The sequence below is a fragment of the Tamandua tetradactyla genome, chromosome 2 (genome assembly GCF_023851605.1).
Source record: "Tamandua tetradactyla isolate mTamTet1 chromosome 2, mTamTet1.pri, whole genome shotgun sequence".
NCBI lineage: Eukaryota > Metazoa > Chordata > Mammalia > Pilosa > Myrmecophagidae > Tamandua > Tamandua tetradactyla.
Window position 1 is genome coordinate 221,424,604 of NC_135328.1, and position 27,972 is coordinate 221,452,575.

The 27,972-nt window shown below is 50.4% G+C and overlaps 2 protein-coding genes across 5 annotated transcripts in view; one reads left to right on the forward strand and one right to left on the reverse strand.

Moving 5' to 3' along the window:
* The window catches only part of DFFB (DNA fragmentation factor subunit beta), a 30,344-nt gene extending 17,697 nt beyond the window's left edge, over window positions 1-12,647 (reverse strand). Inside the window, exons 1-6 of one of the 2 annotated variants that reach the window (XM_077151515.1) lie at window positions 12,378-12,647; window positions 10,084-10,210; window positions 5,114-5,302; window positions 4,519-4,598; window positions 2,211-2,381; window positions 1,432-1,532 (exon numbers count right to left, since the gene is read on the reverse strand). In XM_077151515.1, coding sequence (XP_077007630.1) covers window positions 1,432-1,532; window positions 2,211-2,381; window positions 4,519-4,598; window positions 5,114-5,302; window positions 10,084-10,210; window positions 12,378-12,500 — 791 coding nt within the window. In that variant the 5' untranslated portion in view covers window positions 12,501-12,647. The remainder of the gene's footprint in view (window positions 1-1,431; window positions 1,533-2,210; window positions 2,382-4,518; window positions 4,599-5,113; window positions 5,303-10,083; window positions 10,211-12,377) is intronic. The other variant, XM_077151516.1, reaches the window with a different exon arrangement.
* A 66-nt stretch (window positions 12,648-12,713) lies between these two features.
* CEP104 (centrosomal protein 104) overlaps window positions 12,714-27,972 on the forward strand; it is a 45,879-nt gene continuing 30,620 nt past the window's right edge. For 2 of the 3 annotated variants that reach the window (XM_077151517.1, XM_077151519.1), the window contains exons 1-8: window positions 12,924-13,023; window positions 17,138-17,264; window positions 21,751-21,924; window positions 22,322-22,460; window positions 23,796-23,858; window positions 24,163-24,239; window positions 26,764-26,932; window positions 27,423-27,578. In XM_077151517.1, coding sequence (XP_077007632.1) covers window positions 17,152-17,264; window positions 21,751-21,924; window positions 22,322-22,460; window positions 23,796-23,858; window positions 24,163-24,239; window positions 26,764-26,932; window positions 27,423-27,578 — 891 coding nt within the window. In that variant the 5' untranslated portion in view covers window positions 12,924-13,023; window positions 17,138-17,151. Of the gene's footprint in view, window positions 12,811-12,923; window positions 13,024-17,137; window positions 17,265-21,750; window positions 21,925-22,321; window positions 22,461-23,795; window positions 23,859-24,162; window positions 24,240-26,763; window positions 26,933-27,422; window positions 27,579-27,972 lie in introns of those variants that run through there. The other variant, XM_077151518.1, reaches the window with a different exon arrangement.

A 27,972-nucleotide genomic window follows, 5' to 3' on the forward strand; every position in this document is an offset into this window, starting at 1 on the left:
GATTACAACAACTTTCTCTCATGAAGTGTCACCTAGGTGCCCCGCCAAGGCAAGGCGTCAATAATGGGGGAGGTGTGGGAACTCTGTATTCTCTGAGTGATTTTTCTGTAAACCTATAACTTCTCAAACAAAAAATTATTTAAAAAAAAAAAGGCAGGGAGACAAGCCCTTAAACCCGGAGGTACGATCTCTCCAAGGACATCAACCAACGTTTCCTCTACTCCACGCCAACACCTCTTTCCAGCATGAAGAAGTTAGAATGGTCATTGCTCAGACATCCCTGAAGACTGGAAGAATAATCAAATGAGAGGGAGGAGACGTAACTGAAAAATCAGAATCTAACAAATGACTATGTCTACTGACTCATTACAAGGACATTTCTTTTTAGTTTCTAGTGTATTGGACTAGTTAGAAATACCTGGAATTGCTGAACTGTAATCCAGGAGCCGTGATCTTTGATAAAGACTGTATAACTCTACAGCTTTCATCATGTGACCATGCAATGTAAAAACCTAGCAACAGACACGCTCTTTATCCACTGTATGGGTAAATGAGTAATAAAATAAAGACAAAAAAATCATCATAATGGGGGGATAAAGGATATGGGGTGTTTTAGGTTTCTTTTTTATTTCTTTTTTGGAATAATGAGAATGTTCTAAAATTGATTGTGGTGATGAATGAACAACTACGCAATGATACTGTGGGCCACTGATGTATACTTTGGATGGATTATATGGTATGCAAATATATCTCAAATTGCATTGAAAGACAAAAAAAAAGGCAGGGGGCAAGTATACAATTGTATTGAAGGAAAGTATCTCTGGTTAAAATAAGATTTCCCACGTCTGCTCTTTCTTTAGAGTGGGCTGTCCCTGAGGAACACAGGGGTGAAAACAACCCTGTGGCTCCTGTGCTCACGCAGAAGCAGCCCCACAGGCCGCGGGCACAGCACTGCCCTTCCGGAAGTCTGGGGTCAGCAGAGCCACACCCAGCCCAATGGCCACGGCAGCCCGGGTCGCAGAGCCCGCCTGGAGAGGCCTCCCCTACAAGTCCCCCTCCCCCTGCAAGACCCCTCCCCCTATGAGCCCCCTTCCCCTACGAGTTTCCTCCCCCACCAGTCCCCCTCCCCCTACGAGTCCTCCCAGGCACCCTGGGAGGCTGCAACCCCCTGCTAGCTCCCTTCATGCAAAGGTCCAGGCCACCCCTCCTGGGGGCTGGCAGCCAGGAAGCAGGAGCTGACCCCATTACTATGGCAAAAGCTCACCGTGGGCGGAAGGAATGGCACACGTCCAGTAGGCCTGGGTGCACAGTGCCTCGGCACCTTCCATGACTGCACGGCCCGGGCACACACGTGGCAAAGCAGCCACCACACCACACAGCAAACTCGCCCTGCTGGCAAACACTCCTGCAAGGCTCTGGGACGTCACTTACATGTGATCCAAGTTCCACGTGCTGAAGAGGACGCGGCTCTCCCGGTTGCTGTAGGGGTTGATGGAGTGCTTGGACCCACAGTCATCCACGTCAAAAGGGCCCTGGGTGCCGAGAGGGAGCAAAACAGATGCCATCAGGTTGTCCCTGAAGTTGGGACACCTGCCTGGCAGGTCTGGCCTTTGGAACTGGACCCGTTCCACCCCCACCCAGTATTCCATTCTGCACAGGTGGGCCCTGGACAAAGCGGTCTTCTGGGCTCTGAGTGGCTGTTCCAGAAGGCTGCAAGGGAGCTGGGGTGAACACCAGGCAGTCGAGTTTTAACAAGGGCCCAAAATGTCACACCCAGTCTGAAGAACCTGAATTCTGTCATCTAGAAATCTCAGCCCAGCAGGAAAAGGCACTTTTCAGAGGCTGCGGAATGGTGCCGTCAGGCCGCCCATATGACTGCAATCACCCTTTTCACACAGTCCTATCACCCAGGGCAAGAGCTCTCCCCAGCCACTGTCACTCCCCATCCAGGACAGGTTCAGTGGGGCCTCTGACCCATTTCTGGCACTGCACAAACCTGGGACCTTGGAAATGCAGTCTCAGGCCCCACTTCAAACTGCTGAATGTAAAAACTGGCCGAGTGTCCAAAGCCCTCCAGGTGACTGCCCCACCAGCCTGGGTCACCTGCCCTCACCCTGAAGGCGGCAGACTCCCAGCGGCTTTGCCAGGGTGGGCACAGGCCTGGATGGCCTCACCCCTTGACCCCTCACCCTGGCTCAACGTGTGCTCACCTGGCAGGAGAACCAGCCCTCGGGTGTGCAGAGCCGGGCACCAGCCTTGGAACCCCGGTCGAAGTAGCTGCCATTGTACTGTGCAGACCTCAGCTTCTGGGCCATGTGGCCCACGATCCTGGCATACTCCTCCTGCACCCCAGCGCCCACCTCCGAGGCATAGGAGGTCACCTGGAAGACAGCAGGCTCAGGGCCTCTGTGCTCACCCTGCTCCACCACCGACTGGCCGCAGGACCCCATAAGCTCTCAGGGACCAGGAAGGGATAGTGATGGCACACAGCCTTGGACTGCATGAGGGTCACTCGAGAAATGACGTGGTGAGTGGTCAGAGCCATGCTGCTGTAGCTGCTAGGTGAGGGAAGGAATTGAGAAAGAAAAGGAGGTTTGGGGAGAAATAGAAAACAAACAGTAAAGAGCATGGAACTACCACAGTAGTGGGGAGACAAGAAAGTACCAGAGAAGATGTGCCCATGACACCCTGTGGCATCCCTCCTAGGGCCAGGGTTACTGAACTAGAAATCAGGGGCAAGGGGGTCCCCCAGCCAGCTGTATCTTAGGGAAAGAGAAGGCAGAGCAGGGACCCCCCCAGAGGGGCCATGTTCCCGGTTGGGGGGTGCACGCAGCCCGCCCCTCAGAGCTGCAGACAGCTGTGGGGCCCTGTGGACAGTCGCAGTGGGGGGACTCTCACAGCCAGGGGAGGGCCGAACTCACATCCTGGCTGTTCTTGCAGCCTGCCCTAGCACCCGCCTCTGCAAGGGGACACGTGGGACAGGAGATGGCTGGCCGGGCAGCAGCCCCCTGCGCCCCCTCCTGCCCCAGGCCTTGGTCGAAAGAGACGACTGTCAGGCCGCTGGGCCAGGCGAGCACCGCGGCAGGGACTTGTGGTCCCCTTAAGGGGCCCATGGTTCGGGGTGACACAGGACCACAACACAAGCTGGTACCACCACAGCTTGTGAGGGACACCTGGAGAGAAGAGGGTAAGGCTGTGGGAAGGTTGCAGGAGCTGGCCCAGAGCCAAGGGCCAGGAGGGGCACAGCTGGGCAGGGGGCAGGCGGGACTATAGGGAGGCAGGAGGGGAGGACGGCAGTGGGCCACCAGTGCCAAGCTGGGTAATGGGTTCCAGGGGTCACTTACAGGAGCTTGGTTCTGCACCACAAAAGTGAAGGTGGGGTCCCAAAGCATGGCCGAGTACTGGGGAGTCGAGGTGTGGGGCATATGGTGGAGAGGACGAGGCACCTTGGGACATATTTCCAACCACACCCACACCACGGCCCCCAAAACAAACAAAACCCCACAGGCTGCGGCTTGGTGCTCCCAGCCCATGCCCTGCCCACCATCCCACAGCCTCGTGCCCCAGCGCTGCCCAAGGCCCTGGCCGTTCCCCAAGCCAGGCCCAGGCAGGGGCGCAGACTCTTGGGTCTGCTGGGTCCAGGCCAGGGAAGCTGGCAGGTGGGCAGAGGGCAAAGACGCGGGGGGCCTGCTGCCAGGCCGTGGGCTCCAAGTGCAACCTCTAGACCCACCCCTCCTCTTCCCAGGGGAGCTGCACAGAGGCCCCGCGACTAAGCTACCTTCCAAGCGGTACGGTGCTCCCTCCGTTCAGGGCAGGCTCAGCTACCACCCTGCCGCTTTCACTTTCAACTTCATTTCTCTACTGGGCAGTACAGTAGGGACCACGTGGGGGCCATGGACCCACAGACGCATTTCTTCATGGACCCACAGGCTTCCTCCGTGCACACCTGAACTTGACATCTACAGCAAACGCCTTGTCACATCACCCAGAGAGGCAGGAATTACTCTGTTCAGTCCACAAGTCAGAGCTTGGGCCCCACAAAGCCTCAGGAACGTTTTCCCAGCCACAAACTTTACTCAGCCCTGCCCCACTCTTCTCAGGGGTCAGATGGCAGCGCTCTGCCACAGGAGAGGGGAAAGATGGGAATCCTCGGGAAGGGCAACGTGTCGATGGTTGTCAAGGCGAAGGGTGGACAGAAGAGGCTCATTTGGGAGAAGTTCATCTCAAAACCTAAACTGCCTGATTTACAGACATTCGGGATTAATTTGTCTCAAGAGCTATAAGGAGAATTACATGCAAAACGGAAGGCGAGGAAGAGTTGCCCTGGCTTAGAAACTGGCAATCCCAATCAAAGGGGAGCAGGCTCCAGGTAAGGTGCCAGTGCCACCCTCATGGAAGCCAAACCCCTCATGGAAGCCAAACGCAAAAGCTACAAGAGAAACCGGCAGTTGGGAAACGAGGGCAGTTGTGGGCCTGGAGCCTTCAACCCTGCACACCTGGCTTGCAGCATGCACTCACCTCTCTCAGGTAACTCCGGATGCGGCTCTCGCAGCTGTACCTCAAATAGCTGGACTTATTCCTGAATCGGGACTCCAAGCCTAGAGGAATTGGGGGAGACCCTGGTGGAGTCCATGGAAGCAGGCCAGTGGGATGGTGTGGTGAGAGGGCGAACTCCTTCATCAGGGGGAAAGTCCCGGCAGCTCTGTGCACAGAACCTCTGCTGGATTTGTGCTTGCTTGCTTTCAGCACTGGAGGATTCTCCCAGAGCACATCAACAATACCAGGGGGCCTTATGCCAGGCTGGTAGCCTGGCACCTCCTTTTCCGAGAGATGCAGCCTCCTGGGGCTTTGCCTCCTGCCAGGGGGCCACCCTGGACTCTGACCCACCTGGTGCCGGGCAGGCTCCAAAGCCTTGCTGGGTAAACTCCCATGAAGCCCCCGGGAGCGCCCGCTCAGCAGCGCTTTGCTCAGTGTCCCCCCAGCCCAGCCTCGACCCACCCGCCACTGTCTCACAGGCACCTTGGACTTGTGTGTTCTGGACCGATTTGTTCCCGCGTCAGTGGTTCTGAGGAAGCCCCCGCCCGCTCCCGGGGAGCCCCAAATCCACACGAACCTTCAAACCACGGCTGGTCCTCAGCCCTGGTCTCAGCGGCAATATTCTCGCTCACGGTGCACAGGAGGTCCGCCAGGAGCCGCTGCCTCAGCGGGGACTGCTCATCGGACAGCAGCTGCCGTGCGGCCCGGATGACGCCCGCGTGGGGCCTGTGAAACACGCTGAGGAAGCGCCCGATGTCGCTGACGTCTGCCACCCAAAGGGGAGACAAACAGAAAAGCGATTGGTCTTGAGAAAGCCGCCCTGCCGTCAGGAAAGGCTCCCACTGTGTCTCCCCTGAGCTGCTGCCCAGGCTGAGGTGTCCAGGGGATGCCCAGTCAGGGCACGCCACTTCTCCTGGGGCCACGTCCTCGCCCAGAACCGACACAGGCTGCCATCCACCCCTGAGCTACTCTGAAGGGCACGTTCTGGAAGCCTGTGCTTTCCAGCCACAGTGGGAACAGGCGCCCACCCCAGCACCCCCGGTCCTCCTCAAGTGCCTGCAGGCATGAGAGACTCCCTGCGACTGGGAGGCAGAAGTCGTCGTTCTCGTGTCAGGGGAAGGGCGCTTCCTCAGCAGGCACTTGCGCCTGGGCTTGCTTTCTCAGGGTGCTGGGTCAGATGGGGGAGAGCCAAGCATCAGCCTCAGGCATCCAGACCTCCAGCTGGGGCAGCGGGATGGTGTCTTGTCCACTCCCCCTGAGTTTGAAGTCAACAGCCTCCATCACCCAAGGGAGTCCCAGGTCTGTGCCTTGGAGGCTGGAGCAGCCCTGGCTCCTCCTGGGAGGTGGACGGGACCCTGTCCAGGTCCTCCTGGGAGGTGGCAAGGCACAGGATGTGTCCCCCATGCCCAGGGGTCTGGGGGCCTTCACAGACCACCTGCTCTACCCCCTGGCCCTGGGAGAGTGGCCCCAGTGCTGCAGGTTTCAGGACCTTGTGCCCAGCTGGGGCTCAGCAAGGAGTTCTTAGACTCAACACCAAAAACACAATACCAAAAGAAATCAATAAACTGGATCGCAACACAACAAAAACTCTGATCTGCAAAACACCCTGTGAAGAGGATGAAAAGACAAGCATGGAGCGGAAGAAAAGGATGAAAAAAACAAGCGCGGAGCAGAAGTAAAGGATGAAAAAACAAGCGCGGAGTGGAAGAATATATTTGCAAACCACATACTGACAGAGGACTGATATCTAGACTATATGTCTACAAACTCTCAAAACTCAAAAGCCAGCCAATCCAAACAGAATTGACAAAAGACTCTAAGAGACATTTCACTGCAGATGATCTTCAGATGGCAAGGAAGCACTTGACAAGCGTTCACCATCAGCCATTAGGGAAATGCACGTGACGCCCACAATGAGATACAGCTGCACGTGGAACAGAATGGCTCAAATTAAAAATAGTAACACCGCCAAACACAGGATGCAGAAACCAAGCCTCCCACAAGGCTGGTAGGAACATATAGTGGTGCAGCCACCCTGGAAAATGGTTTGGCAGTTTCTTAAAAAAATTGAAATGCACTTATCCTACGACCCAGCAGTTGCACTCCTGGGCACTTATCCAGAACAGTGAAGACTTAGATCCCCACAAAAACCTGCACACGCCTGTTCACAGCAGTTTTCCTTGTAACAGCACAAACTGGGAGCCACCAGAGGGGCTGCAGTTGAAACAACTGTGGGGGCACGTGGACCCGGCTCAGCAGAGAACAGAAAGGTTTGCACCACAGCTCGGTGGGATGGCGAGGGCATTACACTGAGGGAAAAGGCCCAACTCACAGGTCGCAGGCGAGACCAGAGTGCCCGGGCCTCTTTACTGAAGGAATCGCAGTGGATCTGAGACTAGGGCAGCTCCCCCTCCCCCCCATGGGGGTGCTGGGGATACATGTGCCCCCCTCCCCAGAGGCTCTGATCGCCAACACCTCCTCTGAAAAGAAATCCAAACCCAAGCCCAGTGTACCCTACATCGTGCCACATCCCAGTCACTTTCCACCACCCTGGGTGGGGATGCAGGGACTTTACCAGACACTGCTGCAGCCCATTCAGGCATGCAGAGAAGCCTCCAACCACATCATGTGCAAAACTGATGACACGGTGGCGGCACCCACAGTGTCCACCAGTGGATGGACACAGTAACACAAGCAGGGAAACTCTTGTGGTTCCTCTGGAAACATTCTTGAAGGGGGCCGGCTACCTGATACCCTTTCAGAACAAAAAAAGCCAGGTAGCCTTTAAGGACATGCCCGTGGAGGAAAGGGACAAGCTCACCGCACGAACTCCAGAAGCATCGATGGGCCCACGATGCTGAACAGATGCAACCAGCCGCCCTCGTGGGCAGAGCGCCTCGCAGCTGGCCAGGAGCAGGAAGGCAGGGACCTTGGGGGGAAGAGCTCCTGTGGCCCCAGACCAGGTCCTGAGAGTCATCAAAACTCACCCAAGACCTGAAGGTCTGAACTTTCAGGATCAACACATGAGTAGCCTCAACTAAGCAACGAGGGGCACATCAGTTCCTCGGAGGTGATGGCCATTTTCAATCCACGGACCCCCCATAACTGGATCAAACAGGGTGCCTGAGATACCTCCAGGTGGACTCTCCACACCACCCGCTGTCACCTGCTTCGCACGTTTGGCCAGCTGACTTCTAGGCAGCAGGTTTTATCTATAAAAGGTCTCAAGTGACACCCTTTTGAAACTTACAGCTCTTGTTTTGGTTCTGTTTTCTTCTGTTTTGTTTGAAGCTCAGAGAAAGATGGCCAATTAGCCGAGATATAAATCCAGGCTGAATTTCTTGAAGAAGTTACAGATAAGCCAGTTAGATCTGCAGGTCAGATGGAATTGGAAGAGACACTTCCAAGAGAGATGGGCAATATGACCCAAGTTCATGCTCTGGAGCTTCGGTGCCTGAAGTGTTTCCTGCCGAGAGCAGAGGAGCAGGTGGAGGGCCTGTGAGCAGAGCCTTGGCCAGAGGCCCACAGCCTCGCCCTGATCACAATCCCACTTGGGTTCTTCCCAGAGCTGCACTCCTCTCCAGCATCTTCGCCAGACTGCTGCTGAAAGGGCATTTGCGTGGACTGAACAAGAGGTGCTGTAGTGGTGGCCTCTGGAGCCGGGCAGCGGGGAGGAAGGAGAGCAACCATTTACAGACAGTGCACCCATCTGCTTCATAAAACAGCCCCCCACTTCTTGCAGTTAAAAAAAATAGGTCACATCTGTGTAATGCCACTTATCTAACATTCTTGAAACGACAAAATGATAGAGAGGGAAAGCAGACAGGCGGGTGCTGGGGTTCCAGCTCTGCGGCTCAGATGGTACGTGCCGAGTCTCGAGCCTGTGTGATGACACAAATCCAGACACATGGTCAGACAAGAGAGAAAAACACGTGTGTGGCACCACACTGCTCCCCAGTTTTAGGTGAGTTATGTGAGTGAGCTACAACCCCTGGGGGCTAGGAGGGTACCCGGGGCCTTCTTGACTGTCACTGCAACTTCAGTGCATCTGTCATTATTTCAACATTTTGATATTAAAAAAAGAAGTCTATTGAGGGAAAGGACTAGTGGTCTCAGTGAAGAGAGAGGGATAAAGTAGTAGAGAAAGAGAGGGAGGGAGAGACACAGAAGGAGGGAGGGATGGAGGGAGGAAGAGAGAAGTGGAAAAAGAGAGGAGTTGGGAACAGAAAGGGAGATAGTGAGTGACAAGGAAGAAGAGAGGAAGGAAAAAGAAGAAAGAGGGTATGTTAGTTTGGAAGCTGCCAGAATGCGATATATCAGAACTGCAATGGTTTTTAAAAAGGAGAATTTAATACATTATAAGTTTATAGTCCTAAGGAAGTGAAAGTGTCCACATTAAGGCACCAACAAGAGGTCATCTTCACTCAAGAAAGGCTGATAGGTCGGGAGCCCCTCTGTCAGCTGCGTAATCACGTGGCTGGCATCTGCTGGTCCCTTGCTCCTGGGCTCCGTGCTTTCAGCCTCTGTTGCGGCGGGGGCTCCTCACTTTGCTTCTCCAGGGCTGGCTTTCATCTCTTGGCTTCCCTTGGCTCCCTCCAGGTTCTGGCTTGCCTAACATCTCATGGTGACGTCTGCTGGGCTCCAAGCATCTCCAAACACCCGTGTCTCTGTTCTCTGAAGCAACTGTTCTCCAAGTGTCTACATCTGCGCTCTCTGTAGGCTCAGAGGCTTCTGTTATTTCTAAGTGCTATTCAAACGTTTCCTCTTTTAAAGGGTTCCAGTGAACTAATCAAGGCCCACCTTGAATGCACAGTTACATCTCCATCTAATTAAAAGGTCACCCGCACAATTGGGTGCCACATCTCCGTGGAGATGATCGAATCAGAAGATTCCAACCAGCGGTACTGACTCAGAATTCAAAGAAACAACTGTCTCCGCAAGACTCAATCAGGATTAAAACTTGGCTTTTCTGGGGTACATAATACTTCCAAACCAGCACAGAGTGGGAGAGGGAGACAAAGGAAGAGAAAGAAGGAGAGGGAGGGAGACAGAGAGAGGAATGGAGTGCCACCTGGCTAACCTCTTTCAGCTACACCATGAAATGGGAAAGAAAAGGAAGCAACCAGAGATTCTCAAAACAGAAGCCATCTTCCAGCCCAGAAGCCACCTCCTACCAGGGGCCACCAGGTGGCATCACAGTGACCCATGACCCAGCCACCTGCCCCAGGATAAGGTGGGGCCTGTGAGCACAGGTCAGCGGCCGGCCCCCCTCTGCAGACCCAAAGCCCCAGGCGGTGTGGCCAGGGGCAGGGGCATTAGGCTTCGACTCTCCTCTCCGTACCCTTCCAGCAGAGTCCCTGGGCAAGAGGATGAGGACGTTGTCATCTAAGTGGCATCACCCACCTCTGACCCAAGAGACTTGCCAAGTTTAGAGCCAAGTTAGGACTCTTACCCTCCCCTGCCTTCCACTCCGGGTCCAGCACCCAGGACCTCCAAAGTGGTGCCACCTCCTCCCGACCCCCCACCTGAAAGGGCTTTGCCACTCACAGCCCTGCCAGGTCTGGCCCACGGCGAGAAGCAGGAGCTCGCAGTTGTTGGGAGCACTCAGGAAGGAGTCCGCGGTCAGCTCAGTGCCATCCTCATATAGGCACAGCCAGCAGCTGGAAACAGGGAGCTGGGAGCAGAGAGGGGAGGCAACCTATGATTTCTCATCCACCCTCCTCACAAAGAACGAGCTCGAGCTTTCATACAAAGGTTCAGACTGCAGATGCTGTATGCTATGGCTTGGCTGACACCTGAGACAAGCCTACAGTGCCTCAAAGTCAGTGGGTTGATTTTAAGTCGTTCTAAAATATAAAAAGTCCCAAACACACACGTGCAAAGCAGCAACTGCTGACTTTTCAAGATTCCCCACGCAGATCCTCTAAAAGTGAGCTCCTTGAGGACACGTAAAATAACAAATATTTCAAAGAGGATGCCTAACTGCCCCCACGAAGCCTGTCGACGTCTCTGCCAATAACCACCTGCCACTAGGCAGCCCTACAGGACACACCCGCTTCAGTGCATCTCCATTTGTCATAGGCACTGACGACCACACCAAAAGGGACTCATGGCCTCGTCTAGACAAGTGTGACTACACTGTTCCCTAAATTCACAGGGCCCTGCTTCTTTGCTGCTTGACAGTGCTCAGTTTTAGGCATTTTTATGGCAACCCTGCACCCACCCCTGCTGCTCCCCACATGTATACATATACAACCCAACATAAGGACCAGTCAGAGCCCATTCAAGAAAACGAATCAGATGAGGACTTAAATCCCTAGCATGGAAATGCCACAAGGACCTCTAGACCCAACCCCTCAGCTTTGCAGATGGGGAAACGGAGGCCCAGAGAGGTAAAATGGCTGTGTCCCCAACAGCACACGAGTTGGCAGCAGCCGCGTCCCCAACAGCACACGAGTTAGCAGTGGCCGCGTCCCCAACAGCACACGAGTTAGCAGTGGTCATGTCCCCAACAGCACACACGAGTTAGCAGTGGCTGTGTCCCCAACAGCACACGAGTTAGCAGTGGCCATGTCCCCAACAGCACATGAGTTAGCAGTGGCCGTGTCCCCAACAGCACACGAGTTAGCAGTGGCCGTGTCCCCAACAGCACACGAGTTGGCAGTGGCCTTGTCCCCAACAGCACATGAGTTGACAGTGGCTGTGTCCCCGCTGTGTCCCCAACAGCACACACAAGTTGTAGCACACAGACCACCAGGACCAGGTATCCTGAGTGCCAGTCCAGAGCTGCCGTGACCCTGACAGTCAGAAGAGGGAAAGTGTCTTCCCAGACCCCTTCCACAAACCCCACCTGCTCCCGAAAACTGTACTCAAGAGCTAAAGGAAGGTCTTTGTAAGCCCCAGGGTCTGGGGTCCATGGGCTGTGGGGGCCCTGGTCCCCTGTGGCTACAGGCCAATTAAATGATGGTTTCCTGGGACCTCCCCCACCTCAGACATCGGCCCACACCCTCCTATTATCCCCTCCATTTCTCCCCAGCTGGGGGGTCAGCCCCTGAACGCTGGGGAAGCAGCTTCACTAAAATGCAGTTCTCTCAAGCAAGCCAGCATTGCATTCCTGCTGGTCCCCGAACCTTTCGCACCAGCCCTGCTCCCTGCTAAGCAACTCTGCCAGGCTTCAGAATGAGATAAGCAGCCCACATTTGTTAGTAACTACGGGTAAGTTACTTTGTCTCTCCATGCCTCAGTTTCCCCATCTGTAAACCGAGGGTCCGCACCCAGTTCATCCAGCAGTTTTGTGGACAGGATAGCACAGTCCACGCAGAGTTTAGAACACAGCCTGCCACGCGGGTAGGGCACAGCATGCAAACTGTGCACCTTCTCCATCTGTGAAATGGACATAAGCTTTACCCTGGGGCTCCGCAAGGGACCGCGTGATACAGTGTGTCCACCAGGCCGCGTGATATAGTGTGTCCACCAGGCGTAGTCTGGGCTCCGTATGGCCCCTGGGGGCGGGGAAAACCAACCATGGGCACTAGCACCATCCCTAAAGACCACAGCGGTGGAGAGATGTTTCCCCAGAGGAACTCCATCCTCTTCCAGGAAGATGAGCAGACACTTAGTTCCTCTTCCTGGAAGAAGCGGCCGACACCTGTGACTCGGGTGTCCAGCAAATCCCCAACCCCGGGCGAGCACTTTGTCTGGGAGCCTCTACCTGGACTCATTCGGACCCCGCCCGCAAAGGGCCCACACGCTCTCCCCTGGCCGGAGAGACAAAAGCTACCGGGGGATCCGGCTACCGGGCGGAGGGCCCAGCGGGCGGGGACAGGGGCCCACCGGCCCACCTGGAACCTGTCGCATCCTTTCCGCAGCACCTCCTGGCAGCTCCTGCCTGCCACCCCAAACTGCTTCTGGGTGTGCAGGGCCCGCAGCTTGAAGGTCTTGGGCTTCTGAGACGCTGCCAACATGGTCGCGACCTGTGGCCCCCGCGGGCGCTGTATCTGCTGGCCCCACCGCGCTGGCCGGCCGTGCGCTCCGGAAGCTCGGGGGCAGCCAGGACGAAAGCCGGGCGCGGGAAACCACACTACCCAGAAGAGCCCAGGCGGCGCGCTGTGCGCAGGCGCGGCGGGGTCGGCGTCGGGTCGCGGCGTCCGCGCACGCGCAGGGCCCTCCCGCCCGGGCCCGGCCCGGTTGTCATGAGAGACGCGGTGCGACGCGGGCGATGGGCGGAGGCGGCGCGCGCTGCTCCTCGGCTGCCACCGCCGCTGCGGCTCTGAGGTGCGGGGCCGCCCGGGCGGACGCCGAGGCGCTGTCTGAAGTCTGCCCCGGGAGACGCGGCGGCCGAGGGCGTCCGCGGAGGGCCGGCAAGTCCGCCGTGGCAGTGGCCGGGAGCTGAGGCCCGGCCCGGGCGGCGCGGGGCGGGGCAGTGCGCGAGGTCCCAGGCCCCGGGCGCCCCGAGTCCCCGGCCGGGGCACTTTCCGTCGCGACCAGGTACCTTTGCCGGGTGCCCGGGTTGGCCTGTTAGCGGGGGGCGCGGACGCGCAGCGCCCCGGGTGCCCGTGGGGACCCCGCCGGAGCCCTGCTCGGCCGCCGCGGCGCGGGGCAGCAGGTACCCGCCGCGCGCGACCTACGAGCCCAGGCTCTGTGGGTTTAGGCTTCGGGCTCTGTCCCCGAAGGCCCAGCGCGGTCCTCCGCGAGGCGCTGGTTCCTGCATGGCACCGGGGCGGGGCGGGGCGGAGGCGCTGCCGGGACGGCGGCCGCAGCCCGGCCCCGCAGCGCGCCCGGACGCTGCCCCTGCCGCCCTTCCTCCCGCTGGGTTGACCGTACTTAGCCTCGTAGGTGTGTTTTCCACGTTCCTGCTTTTCCTGCTCTGAACGCAGGACAGCATGAACCGCAGCTCCGCGGCTGATCTCAGACGTGTTCTGCTGATGGGAAGATTGAAGGCTGCTGCTCTGCTCCCGTAGTGGCTAAAGTTTGGTCCTTTTTTGTGCTTTTTCAGTTTCAGATTTTCTCTGAGGCGCTTTGAGCCCTTAAGATTACTTGACCAAAAATCATGATTTAATTGTTCGACATTTGAAATTTCTTAAGACGAAAACTAGAAGCGAATTCTATTTCCTGTTCTTGTAGCAAAATGTTTGGCAGTTTGCTAGGTTCCGTTTTCAACTTAAATTACAAATATCATTACAGTTGAGGCACACCGAAAGGTGCGAGGAACCCCTGCCTGACCATTACCGGCAGCTGCACCAGCACAAGTGCGCTGTGGGGGCGGTGGAGTAGTTACTGTTCAGTGAGAAAGGCCATCTGGCGCTCGGTAGCCTTGAGGATGCTTTGCAAGTACCCCTGGGATCCCATGTGCCTGTGGGGCAGGAAGACTAACAGCTGAGCATTCCACAAAGCTTTTGTTCTTCCCTAGTTTTTACTGATGATTTTTATAGTTCCTAAAAATAGCATGTGTAGGTGCCACTCCAGATATCACATGTCATACCTGAAGTTTTATACAAAGGGGACCCTAGGGTGGAAGGTGGAAAACCTTGGGGAGGAGGTTGGCCCAAAAGGGGATCCTCTTCAGATACCCAAACTGGGCACTTAGGTGCCTCTGCAGTGTCCATGTGCTCCCCTAACTGCTTCATAAAGGGATTTCTTGGGGGCATTAATGCAACAACATATGGCGGAAACATGCTTCCTTTTGGCCTTGAAAGTCCTGTGTTTCATCCTTAGCTCTGTAGCATAGTGTAGTCGTCAAGATCATAGATTCTGGGCCCCACCTGTCTGAGAACAAACCCTGCTGACTTGGTTGACTAACTCTATGGCCTCTGGCACGGACCATCCAGTGCCTCCGTTTCCTCATCTCTAGAGTCGGGGTCATAGTGATGCCTGTGCCATCAAGTTTCTGAAGATGTAAGCAGATGTCAGGCCCTGAGAATAGTCCCTGCACGTGGTAAATGCTGTAAAGAGTATGTTTGTGTGTTAGCCAGTGTGCCGTGTAAAGGAGTAAGTGCTGTACAGATGCCAAGCAACATTAATCATGGTTCAAATCTTTACAATTTCATCTTCACCTGAAAACATCTAGTAGATACCTTCTGTTTTCAAGGTGGGATAGAGAGTCAGCAGGCCCTGCTCATGATGATCACAGGATTTGGAGACTTTAGAGCAGAGGAATAGAACTTTAACTTTGGTTATATTTGTCTAGACTTTAAAATCCATGTCAAAAGGTAAGGGTTGAAAAGCAGATTGGGTCAGGATGGAGAGTTGAAAGTTCTTGGGCCAGGACATGAATGGAGCTTCTTGGAGCCGGGCTTTAGGAAGGCTTATCGGTCAGGAGTACGAGGATGAGTGGAGGGGGAGGTCTCAAAAAGCAAGGAGACCAGGCAGTTGTAGCTGTCTGTGAAAGGCAGGGGGTGCAAGGAAGAAGGCCTTGTGTTCAGTGAGACTTGCACTAAATTGAGTGGGGCGGTATAGGGGCAGGTAGCAAAGGAAAAGTAACTCCAGGCTCAGAGCCCGAGTGACCTAGAAAAAGGGATTGGTCACAGAAAGAGGAAATGGGAGAGGAGCTGCAGGGCATGAGGGAGAGCATGAACTCCGTTTATGGCATAGGGTGCTCAGAACACAGGTGGGGCTGTCCAGCAGACAATAAAATCATATTCAAATTTTTTGTGCCTCACCTGCTTTTCATTATTTTCTGGACTAGATTAGTCTAGTTTTCCTCTAATTTTAGTCTTTCTATAATTTTCTCATCATACTGTGACATCCTACAGTGAACTTTGTAAAAAAATACCTAGGATCCGTAATAATAGTTTATCATTCTATTCTTAAGGCATTCATTCATACATTCCAAAAACAATCTCAGGTGTCAGCTAATAATTTATTGAAATGGACTTCCTCAAGTTCTCAATGAAAGTAAAAGAAAGATCTAGATCATGCATTAAGCATGTTAAAATAAGCAAAATTTCATGTGGGATATGCTTAAATGGCATCCTTTTGAGAATTTAATAGTCTATCCTATCTGTATTGGTTTGCCAGCTGCTGAAACAAATACCATACAGTGGTCTGGCTTGCACAGCTGGAATTTAATGGCTCATGGTTTTGAAGCTGGGAGAAGTCCGACACTGAGGCATCAGCAAGGCAGTGCTTTCCCCCATGGCTGTGGCCTTCTGGGGCTGGCTGCTGGGGATCTTTGCTCCTTTTTCGGTCACATGGCAACACATGCGGCAGCATCTTCTCCTCTTCTGGGCTCCATTGACGTCCAGGCTTTGGCTGCTCCTCGTGGCTTCCTTCCCATGTCCAGTTTCCTTTGCTTATAAGGACTTCAGCCATACTGTATTTGGGTCCACCCTGATTTTGTTTGGCCACGTCTTAACTAATGACATCTTCAAAGGTCCAATTTATAAATGGGTTCACACCCCAGGACCTGAGTTTGGGACCTGAACATACTTGTTGGGGGAACATAATACCATCCCAGCCATATCTCCAAGAACTCTTTGGTCAATTCCTCTTTAGGTTTTTAGTGAGGACTTTTTTGACTACAGATGATGTAAACCCACCTCAGACTGGCTTAAACAAGATGAATTTCATTGATTTAGCAGCTGGAAAGTAACTGATAAGTCTGTGAACAGTTTTGGCTTTACATGTGGCTGAATCTAAGGGCTCAAAAGCTCTCTCTCAGCATCCCTAAGCTCTGCTTTCCTTGGTTAGCTTCAGGCTCTGGAGTTGCTCCTTGCGTGGCGGCTTCCAGCAGTCCCAACCAAATACTGGCCTTACTCTAGCAGTCCCAGTGGAAAGAAAGCTTCTCCTTCCCCGTAGTCCCAGCAGAGTCCAGATTTGGGGTCTCATTTGTTCAGTTTGAGTCGGACTCATGTACCCACCTTGCAGGCAGTTACCATGGTCAGGGTGGTGGAACTCGTGGACCCAGGAGGCCTGGGAGATATGCCCACCGCAGGCAGGGAGGTGAGAGATGCAGGGCGAGGTGGGTTGCCAGTCCCACCGAAACCGGGTTTGGGGAGGTGGGGGCACACCATCAAAAGAAAATCAGGAGGTTGATGCTTTCAAACGAGGAGAGGATGGGTATCTGGCAGGCAAAAAATAGGCGTTGCAACAGCCACCCTCCAAGTGATGAGATTCAACTATAAGCAGAGACAGATTCACCAGAAAAATCATGACCTAAAAAAAACACTCAGCCAAGTTTTAAACATGTCGTATAAGTAAGTCACTTGCCGAGCTCCCTCAACACTTTTACACTTGCTCTGTTGGCCTGCAGTCCCTGCATGTTTTTCTCCTGCCCGCCTACCGTTTTGGTACTTGTTACTATCCTAGTGGCTAAACAGCTCTTTGTTTGCATCTTAATATATAATGTATTAACACACTGATCCAACTTTTGGGATACGAATTTGAGAAAAGTCACAATTACTTCACTGATATCTTACGTAAAATTAGAGCAGCCAAAAAAATGTTTAACAAAAAATTTGAAGACTCTTTAAAGTGATGGAGAAGTTCTGAATACACTGTGAATTACCCAGGATGTCAGGGCAAGGCATCAGCTAACATAGGAAATGTTTTAATATGTTTATAAATTCCTCTATTTTAAAGAAATCTATTGTGCTTTTAATAGCCCAGCTGCGCAGAATGCCCCACAAGATTGGATTTGTCGTTGTCAGTTCATCTGGACACGAGGATGGCTTCAGTGCCAGGGAGCTGATGATCCACGCACCGACCGTCAGTGGGTGGAGGTCTCCGAGGTACTGGGAGCTGTAAGAGAGATGCTGGGGTGAAGCTGGGGGGCAGCATGGAGGTTCCTGAGGTACTGGGAGCCAGAAGAGAGATGCTGAAAGGGGGGTTCCAAGAGGCAGCGTGGAACAACTAAAGAGAATGTTTGTTCCCTTTCCCTTAAGCTGCCAATTTTACTCTGACTGCCAGATGGTCAGGTGGTTCTACAGTATCATATATCCATGTGCTTGTAAAGAAGGTTTGCTGGAGTTTTGTTCCTTCTAACAGTAGCCTATGCTCACCTAAGAAAATGTACAAACACCGAAGAGTAGAAAGGACAAAAAGTATCACCTGTAGCTTTTTAGCCACATTCCCTGAGTTTGTCTTCCATATCACCCTGAGCTTTAACAAGAAAAAAAAATCTCTTTCAGATTTGCCTTGAATATGTGTATATTTTTTTAAAAAACATGTTTGTTATTTGAATGCTAGTTTTATGATTTTCTAAAAATATTTTAAGAATTATTTTAGCCCTATTACTTTTTTCTGAGAAGTCTCCATTCTTAAGCAGAGGTAGGGATGTAAGCAATAGCTGAGTCGTCTAAAGCCTGATCCAACTTGGGGCCCTTCATTGGTATCCACTCCTCCACCCTCAGCAGCCTGAAATGACTCATCCGCCCAGTCTCTGTCACCTCCTCAGGGGTATATAACGTATTATTTTCCCACCCAGAGTAGAAGTTCCTATTTATTCCTAACTCATAAATGTATGTGACATTTTCAGTGGAATCATTTAGTGACGTCTTGCTTTTATTCAGAAGATGTATTGCTGAAAAGTTCAGTGTGTATCACATGGAAAATTGGAGTTTTTGAGGGGGTCCAATGACTAAGACTCCCTTCCCTGTCTGAGTTCTGAATGAACTAAGAAATGCAACAGTAGAGTAGGCAGATGGGGATGAAATAGCACCTTTTCTACTGGTAAAGCTGTTACTGGAGAAGGAGGGCTTTATCCACAATAGGCACTGCCTCCCGCTGACCCCAGACACCACAGATCAACAAGGTCAAGGCCGCCTGGAGGAACAGAGCCACAGGCCCATGCAGGCAGAGGGCCCATGCAGGCAGAGGGTCCACACAGGCAGAGGGTCCGTGCAGGCAGAGGGCCCACGCAGGCAGAGGGTCCATGCAGGCAGAGGGCCCATGCAGGCAGAGGGTCTGTGCAGGCAGAGGGCCCACGCAGGCAGAGGGTCCATGCAGGCAGAGGGTCCGTGCAGGCAGAGGGCCCACGCAGGCAGAGGGTCCATGCAGGCAGAGGGTCCATGCAGCAGAGGGTCCATGCAGGCAGAGGGCCCACGCAAGCAGAGGGTCCATGCAGGCAGAGGGTCCATGCAGGCAGAGGGTCCATGCAGCAGAGGGTCCATGCAGGCAGAGGGCCCACGCAGGCAGAGGGTCCATGCAGGCAGAGAGTCCATGCAGGCAGAGGGTCCACGCAGCCACACCTTCTCCCAGGGCAGGGCAACCACGCAGCAGAGGTTCCTGGTCCTAGTCTCATTTGTCCCCCGTTCAGGGGTGGAGCAGAGGGGATTAAATATGCAGACACGGTATTAGGCAGAGCTCCTTTGAGTGATATCTATAAAAATAATGTTAACACGATGCTTTTGAGCTTTGATGTGATATTTGTTTCAAGGCCTGACCCATACTCGTTTCAGTTGTAGCTCCTAGGCCTTGTACCGAAGTCAAGGCTACATAGCTACATATGCCCTTGTTTGCTACCCAGGATTGTGCTGGGCTTACCTGGGGAGCGCCTGGTTTAACACAGACGTCTCCCCTTAGGCCAGGTGCGTCCCAGGAAGGCAAAAGCATTACATCCTCAAGCCAAGTCTCCCAAAAACAGGACCAGGTACTCTGTAACCACAGGTGAAAGCAGGTGTGCCCAGGGCACAAAGAGATGGGGCTACAGTGGGGAGCCAGGGAAGTTCCTCCAAGACCATCCTTAGAGCCCAAAGGTTCAAAGAGCTTAAAATGTTCAGTGTGAGACCAGCTGCTCCAAGAGGGCATGAAGTTTGCACCAGCAGCTCTACCCTCTGATATTAGATTTTTATTGCCAAATTATTTGTATTCAAGAAGAAACCTCTTGCTAGTTTTATCTTTAAAAGAATAGATACATACTAGCCTTTTTAGATATATTTTATTCTGTAACAGTTTAAGGAGTATTTTTAGATTCCTCTACAAGCTGTTTATTAGCTACATTGGAAGAACCAAATCAGAGGCTTTAAAAATATATACATCTTTATTTTGTCAGTTATCTTACTTTTCTTTAGATGGTTTTGGAGTTGTGTTTGTTTATTTTTTAAGGAATAGATTGCAGTTTTTTAAATAATAGACTACTAAGTGTCATTGTGTCTATAATGCTTTTACCACAGATTATTTATCACATGCATCCTGCATTTAGAAACAGTAAATATCCTCACTGCCTGAAACAGGGCTTTGCCAATAGGGAAGACCCGTGCATGTGGCTGTGAGGAGCATTCATCTCAGGACCCGCTTTTCTAACTGGCCTCCTGCCCCAGAGCCATCTCTCTTTTTTTGGAAGAGACTCAGGTCCATCCCACCTGTTCTTCCTCTCTTCCCCCGTCCCTTATTCCTCTGTTCTTTCAACTGACAATTACTGGGTACGTCAGGTGTGAGCGGCAGTGGTAGACACAGCTGTGAGTGAAGAGGAATGGCCATTGAAAGCTTCATCAGGCCAGGCGGATCAGAGAAAGACCCGGCTTTCCTTTAAGATACTTGAGAAGGCTGGATTTCTGGCTGGTGTGGCCACTGAGTGGGTGACAGTGCCCTTGCTGAGGACACCAGTGGGGGCAGAGTGGACCTGGGGTCTAGATGCCTATTTTGTCCCTGGTATGTTTCACACCTTCTAGATGTCCAGGTGGAGATGGCAGGTAGTCGTATAGGAACTAGGCATATAGGAGTCAAATCAGGACAATGCAGAGTGGGGTTCCTTGTAAGCAAGAGGTTTTTGATGCCGTGGGGCTGATTGGATCACCCAAGGTGAATGTGGCTAGAGAAGAGAAAGGGAGCCAGGACCCCAGCCCAGGGCACCTTTGGAAGCTAGACAGAGGAGAGGGGGCCCAAGTTAGGAGAGGACCTGCAGGCCCAATGTCCTGGAAGCTTCAGGCAGAGGGTTTCCAGGAATGGGCTTGGTCATGCTGACTCTATCCAGGGCCTGGGTGAGGTATGGACAAGAAGCAAATGTCAGGGTTGGCCTACAGGAGTTGGTGTTGACCTTCCCAAGAGTCACCTATGGGAAGTGAGGGACCTGAATCCCTTCTGGAGTGGGGTGGGCAGAAGGCCAGGTGACCGCATACAACCCCTGCATGATGCTTGGCTGAGGGGAGAGCTGAAGATGGATGCAGGCCCACAGGAGGGTTCTCTCTAAAGGGAGGTTTCTAGAGCACATCTACGCTTTGATGGGAATGACCTGGCAGAACGGAGGTCAGGGGGATTGCCCATAGGAGCAGAGCCTGCGAGATAGCTGGAAGAGTCTGCCTCGTGCCTATGGAAGATGGCTTAGTGCTGTCCAGCAGGAGCGAGTAGGGGCAGCTGCATTTGGGGAAGAGCTTGTGAAGAGGCTCCGTATGAGTGCTTCCGTTTTCTCAGTGACATGCAAGGAGCATCTTCAGTAGCTAAGGCTGCTGAGGTAGGGGAGGAGCAGGGCAGGTGATAGGAGAAGACTGGACCTTGCCTGGGGCAGGTGGGAAGGCACACGTGGGAGCCAGCAGGACCACAGGAATGCTGCACAACCTGAGGGCCTGGGGAGGCATGGTTCTCTGGGCCTGCCCTGACTGTCTCTGACTGTCCCACCCTTCAGTGCTCGCCCCACCTGAAGGCCCGGAACCTCCACTGTGTCCTTAACCCAGTGCTTGCCTGCTAGGCATGTGGTGTTGACCTCAATCCTGAGGACACGTTGCAGTGCGAGACCTTTGCTGGCTGCTGTGGCTCTCTGATGTGAATGTGTTGTGATTGCTTTAATGTGCTGTGTCGCTTCTAAACAAAATTAGAAGCTCCAACATGGGCCACATTGTAGATTTTCTCCTACACCATGGGGCAGGCATGGTGGGCACTCACTGGATATTGATGGCTGCACCCAGCTCCCAATTCAGGACTCTCTAAGCAAGGATGCCCTTTAGACCTGTAGCTTCCTATGGAAAATCCTCAGGTGCTGACTTTTCCATTAGTACAGCCCCTGCAGATTGCTTCGTTCAGCACATGGTGAACTTCAGGTTATACTTTAAACCACTTAAACTAGCTGCCAAAAGTATGATTCACATTGGGTGGTGGGTAGACCAAATTAAATTTAATTCCCGGCTCCAGTGCCACCTGTGAAGAGCTTGAGCAAATAGGAATAATGTCTACAAACCACCCCCCTCATGGCAGACACTTGCAAATGTTCAGAATGGGGTACTGGCATCGAGCGATCTTCTGCAGGGGTTGTTCAGAAAAAAACAAGAATGTGTTTGCTTTCAGATTTTGCCAGTTTCCACAAGAAATAGTTCTTCAAATGGTAGAAAGATGTCGAATAAGAAAACTACAGTTGCTTGCTCACCAATATATGATTTCAAGTAAAATCGAGTTCTACATTAGTGAAAGCCTGCCTGATTATTTTGTACCATATCAAGCAGAACGGTTTCGGAGACTTGGGTAAGAATAACGTTTGAAATTTTAACTTTCAACCTGCCTAGATCTACCTCCAAGCAATTAAAAACAAATGAATGGGCCTTTTCTTTTGGTTATATATTACATGATTTCTCTGGTTTACAGTTCTCATTTCTTAACACCTGCTTCCTACTACAGAATGTGCTTCATATGCAGTGTTATCGTTTTATCCATAATGTTCAACTCTACTTTTCAGAAGCAAAATTTTTCTTAGGAATACTGATTAGATTTGACTTTTATGCTGGCTCTTTTCCTAGTTTTTACCCCATTTTAAAACTTCGCTTTTATTTAAACCAATTAAGTTCAGTAGGGTTAGAGGAGCATTTTTATGAGACATGCTTTCATTTAAACATGAATCCTCAGCTGTGTCTGTCTCTTTCAGTTATGTCTCTCTCTGTGATAATGAGAAGACGGGATGCAAAGCCCGGGAATTGAAATCGGTTTATGTGGATGCCGTAGGACAGTTTCTTAAGCTGATTTTTCACCAAAACCATGTCAATAAATACAACATATATAATCAGGTGAGATTAATGTATCTTCACCTTGGCTCTGGGTCCCACCCTCTCTGTGTGATGATGTACTTGACATGCATTCTCAAGATTGACTTTTAAAATGGTATCTTCTGTGGACACATGATGAGTTTTTTTGGATCTCTGTTGTCCAGTGCAATAGCCCTGGCCGCATGTGCTAGTGTCCACTAGAAAGGTGGCCAATCCAAGGGAGATATGCTACAAGTGTAAAATAGACACTGGATTGTGAAGACCAATGAAAGTTTGTCATATTTCATCAAAACTTTTATATCAATTACATGTTGAAGTGATAATATTTTGGAAATACTGGATTAAGATATATTACTAGAATTAATTTCATCTGCTTCTTTTTAATTTTTTTAATGTGCCTACTAGAGAACTTAAAATTACGTATGCGACTCACATTATATTTATAAAGGACAACACCACTCTAGATAAACAGATAAACCCACTAAACTTTTGTAAGATTTTATCTCCTGGTAGAAATTGGGAATGTGTTTAGATATTACATGTAATCCAGAGTCTCTCCAGCTCTATGCTAACTAATTCCCAGTCTCTTCCTCCCTCTCTCTACCTCCCTTTTTTTTTTTTTAATAATTACTGATAGAAATCAGTTGTGTTCAAAGCAATCTTGTTAGTTAGCACAAATATTTACTATACTGCCTGTCCCCTCCCAAAAGAATGTAAACATTCAAAAATATCAGATTTTTATACTGAACATATGAGTCAAAAGCGGGCTGTATGGTACGGTCATGTTGCTTGGTCTATAGCAGCATTGCGGCATCACTTGGCAGGAAACGGAAAGAATGGCCTTGAACCTTCTCTTGAGCCCTCCTGCACGTTTTCACACTGATGACTGCCAGTAACTCTGGCTGCAGAGTTAGGCTGCAGTAATCCTCAAGGAAGGAGAAGTATGGAAAGGTTTCTTCTCCTCAGCTGAGAATCACTGACTTAGATAAACTAAGCTATGTTAGTTTCATTTTTTATCTCATCATCTAATTTACAAAGACCATGAACCTCCATGCTTAACCTTGAGAGGAAGGTTCATTGTGAGGCTATTTTAAAACTTTGGGGATTTTTAGATCTTATTGTTTCAACATCTTTTAAACAATTAAAATAGCCACATAGTTCAGCATTAGAATATTAATTTACATAATTTATAAAATTAATAAAAAGTCTATTCATTCACATAACATTTTACAATTAATGCACTTTGACACATTATCCCATGTGATAACAGTACAGGTTGACAATTTGTTATCAAGAGATAAAATCATCTCAGGCATTTTATTCTTAACTTGCGTTGATTATTGAACTCTCTCTTAGGTTGCTCTGGTTGCAGTAAATATCATTGGAGACCCTGCAGATTTCAGCGATGAAAGCAACATTGTAAGTTTGGAAAGTTTAATATTTAAGGAGGAAAGTGATCATTAATAGGGATGTGATAATTTATTTGTATCACAAAAAGTGCCATCTTAAAAATCTTTATAAAAAGGTAAATACTATAAAATTTTTGCAGCTGTAGTATATTAAACTTCTTTTACTGAAGAATTTTAGCTGCCCCTTGAAAAAACTAGGATCATTGAACTTGCTGACATCTTTATATCAAGTTGTTAAGATTCTAGTTAACTATCATTTAGTTAAGATTTCTGTAGTTTTTTTCTCTGAGAGACTGAGAGTGTGTCTTGTTCAGTCTTGTAGAGAAACGCTGATTGACCATTACCTTGGGCATCACACGGAGGACCCAGCTCTAGATGGAACGCACACGGGGTAAGAAGATACTCTCCCGAGGCGATGAAATTCTGTAACTTCTTAGAGTCAGGAACATGTGAGTCATTTCCAAAGGGTTTTAGATTTGAGGGCCTCTCAATTCCGTTTACAGTTTGGTCAGCCACTGATTAGATTTCTTAACTAAAAGATTAAGGTCGCTGTTTTATGTAGTGCACCTTCATTCAGTGCTCTTCAGAAATCACTCCATTTCTTGTGGTAGTCAGATACTACCAAAAGGTTCTCGTTGGTACAAATAGGTCCTTAGTGCCCGCAGTGTGTTCCATGTTTATGAAAGTAAGGATCCATGCTTCTAAGGTGTCCTGATGGAAAGAAGAGAGGAACTCACAACCATATTCTCTTCCCTTTCTCTGAGAATAGCCTCCCAATAAAGAAAAGATCAAACACTTAAATCTTTATACAGGTTTGGAATTTTATCCACAATTTTGGTGTAATTCCACTTGCACCTACACACAGATTACCGATGGGAAAGAGCTCATGCTTAAGTTGGTTTATTCTATTTGCAAAAAAATATGGAGTCAATTTTTCCTGCAGTTGCTCAGTCGCCTTCTATTGCCTGTAGACAAGGAGTCTTTCCTCTCGCAGAGGCCCGCCCTGTCCTCAGAGGCTGGGTCCCTTAAGAGCCTCTCAGCCTTCCCTGCCGGCAGCCCTGTGGGGTGGAGGACATATGGACCAGGGCAGGGCATGGTTGTGAGGACCAAGGGCTTAGAGTATTTGTAAATAATAACAATAATGATAATCCTAACTTATTTATGCAACCTAAACTAATTTCTCAAGTCTCTACCTCAAATTCTTCCTTTGCCTAGTGAAGTAGTAATAGTAACCCTTCTTATCTTTCAAGGTGGTGATTTGAAAATTTGGGGGTGGGGAAAGTGCTAAAGTATAGCTAAGTAAATCCCCTTCTTCCTGACCTCATCGTGGTGACTGCACCTTGGCTTCCACCCTTATTGAAGCTCATGCTAACACAACATCAGTCTCAAAACTAATTGACAGTTCATTTTATTATCTCCAATAGAAGTTCTTTCCGTTATTTTGATTTATAATTTAAGTTAACTTAAGAAAAACCAGCCGCATGGGATGGCGGGCTATAGGCAGGCCCCTCTGCTTTACCCCTTAGGGTTTTCAGGAGGTTCAGGGGAGGGTTTGTGGAGACAGTGAGGAGCTGAACTTGCTAGGTGTGAAACTCCACTGGTGACCACCAGGGGGCGCTGCGTGGGAAGTGCCGGAATCCCCTCCAGGCACTGAGCTGCCCTGGAGCTCCCACCAGGATTCCATGGTTCAGAGTCTTTGTTTTGGAGGATTTTTATAATCAAGTGAAAAATCTCGATTGTCATCTCTGTAACATCAAGGCAAACAGACTTAGACTTAAGAGTGTAGCTAAAGTGACATTGCAAACCAGCTAAAATGTGTCACTGTCTTGGCAAATCTGAGATGAACCGGGATTGTCCACAGTTGCCGGAGCCAACCCGGCCACTGTACCCGGGGGTGGTGCCTGTGAACAAAGTGCTGTGAGTTCACGGAGTATTACAGGTACACTTAGTGATTGTCAAAGGTGACGTAGTCCCATGTTCTCTTTGGATGTATTAGTATGCAAATTTACCAGCCAAAGTTTTTATGACAAATAATATTTTAATAAAAATTTACCTATATGTACACTATCCAAGTTACCATTAACAAGTGGCCTCTTTCACATAGTACAGCAAACAAAAGGGGATACTTGGAAATTGGGCCTCCCGTTAAAATGTATATTGAGTAGTTAAGCAGGCGTCATTGTTCTAAAGGTTAGACCCAGAAGAAAACTGATTTGGAAAGAAGAACAGAGGTGATGCTTAATCAGAAATGGGTTATTCAGGTAACATAAAAGGTCATATACTTCCTAAAAAAAATTCTGATTTCCTATAGAATCTGGTGGTTAATATCATTGACAGTCTGAGGTAAAAGCTTTTCAGTCATTAATGTTCATCAAAATTATTATGGTGGTATTATAAAATAAGGATGCCTGGATTACACCTTAGACTCATTAAATCAAGCTCTTTAGGGTTGGGCCTGGTCATTTGATTGTTTTGTCTGTTTGGTTTTTCCCCAGTTCTAGAAATGGCTCACCCCTGTCCTAACCCTATCCTACTACAGCAGAGCCTGGCGCTGAGTGTGTGCACTGAGTATTTGTTGAGTGAATGAATGAATGGGTGGATGGATGGATGGATGAAGGAATGATCCAGATGCCCTGAAATGCCAGTTGGTTTAATCAGTGGTTAAGGGCACAGGTGAGTCAGAAGGAGCAGCCCACACTTCAGAGCTGTGTGACCCAAAGCTTGCGAATGGCTTCCCTGCACTTCCTTTGGCTCCTGCAGGAAATGCCCAGTGGTGTGAGGGTGCTGGTGTCTTTCCCTCCACTGAAAAAGGTGGAAAGGTGGAAATGCCTCTTGCCTGGTTCACGGGGAAACGTCTACACTAGACCATTACAGAGATTGAAATTAGTTCTGAAATACTGATTTCTTTCCTTTAGGAAGCCAGACTATATTTCTCCCCTAGATGATTTAGCTTTTGATATGTATCAAGATCCAGAAGTTGCGCAGATTATACGCAAATTAGATGAAAGAAAACGTGAAGCTGTCCACAAAGAACGTTATGACTATGCCAAGAAACTGAAACAAGCTATTGCTGATCTGCAAAAGGTATTACTTCTGGAGAAAAACAGTTCCTGTCTTATGCCTGTGGTAGTTTTTATGTAGAATGACCGTAACTGCCCATTAAAACAAGTGAACAGGTTGCTAAAAGCTTTGAAAGTTAGTATGGGTTCAGAGATCTAACAGAATAAAGTTATGACCAGTTGAGCACCTGAATAAAAACTTCAAGGACATGTTACCCCTCCTCAGACCCACGCTTGGGACCCATCAGGTGCCGTGTCACTCTGTAAGCCCTCTAGTCATGAAAAAATGCCAGAAACACGTGAATCTTTCAGAACTTACCATGAGCTCAGCATTATTAGGAGCTGGTAAAGCAGCATGCAGCACCTTGCAGACAAGTACAGTCAGTTCCTTCTACCCATAGAGAGACAGAAGTGGTCTCCACTGCTGTTGTTTAAAAATTGCTTTAAGAACTATCTTTGCCCTTGATGTGAGTTGGCGAAAATTTGAAACAGAAAGCAAAAATTTTGTGCTTCAGGTTGGTGAGCGTCTTGGGAGGTACGAAGTGGAGAAGCGCTGTGCCGTGGAGAAGGAAGACTACGACCTGGCCAAAGAGAAGAAGCAGCAGATGGAGCAGTACCGCTCCAAGGTGTACCGGCAGCTGGAGCTGCACGACCTGATGCATGCCGAGCTGGTGGGTTGCAGCGGCAGGAAAGCAGGGCTGCCCAGGGCCGGCATGCTCACTGCCAAGGCTGAGTCTGCAAGAAAAGAGATTCTGCTGTGTTCTCTCCATAATACCAGTTTTAAAGGAAGAAAGTGTACTTTGTCAGTGTAAGATAGGCATTTTGTAAAGGTCAAGTGACCATCGTAATGGATAAGCTCAGCTCTTGTATGCCCATACCAGGTAGCTTTTCACCTTGAAGAGCACTTTCAGGACTCAGGGTAGAGAAGAAGAGAAACGAGTCCAGGTCAGGAAGATATGGCTCTACCACCTTTGCCAACAAGTCCATCATCTCCCCAGCTCTCCGTTTTTTCATTTGTGAAATAAATTGATAGCCCCTGCTCCCCTTACCCCTCAGGAGTGTTGT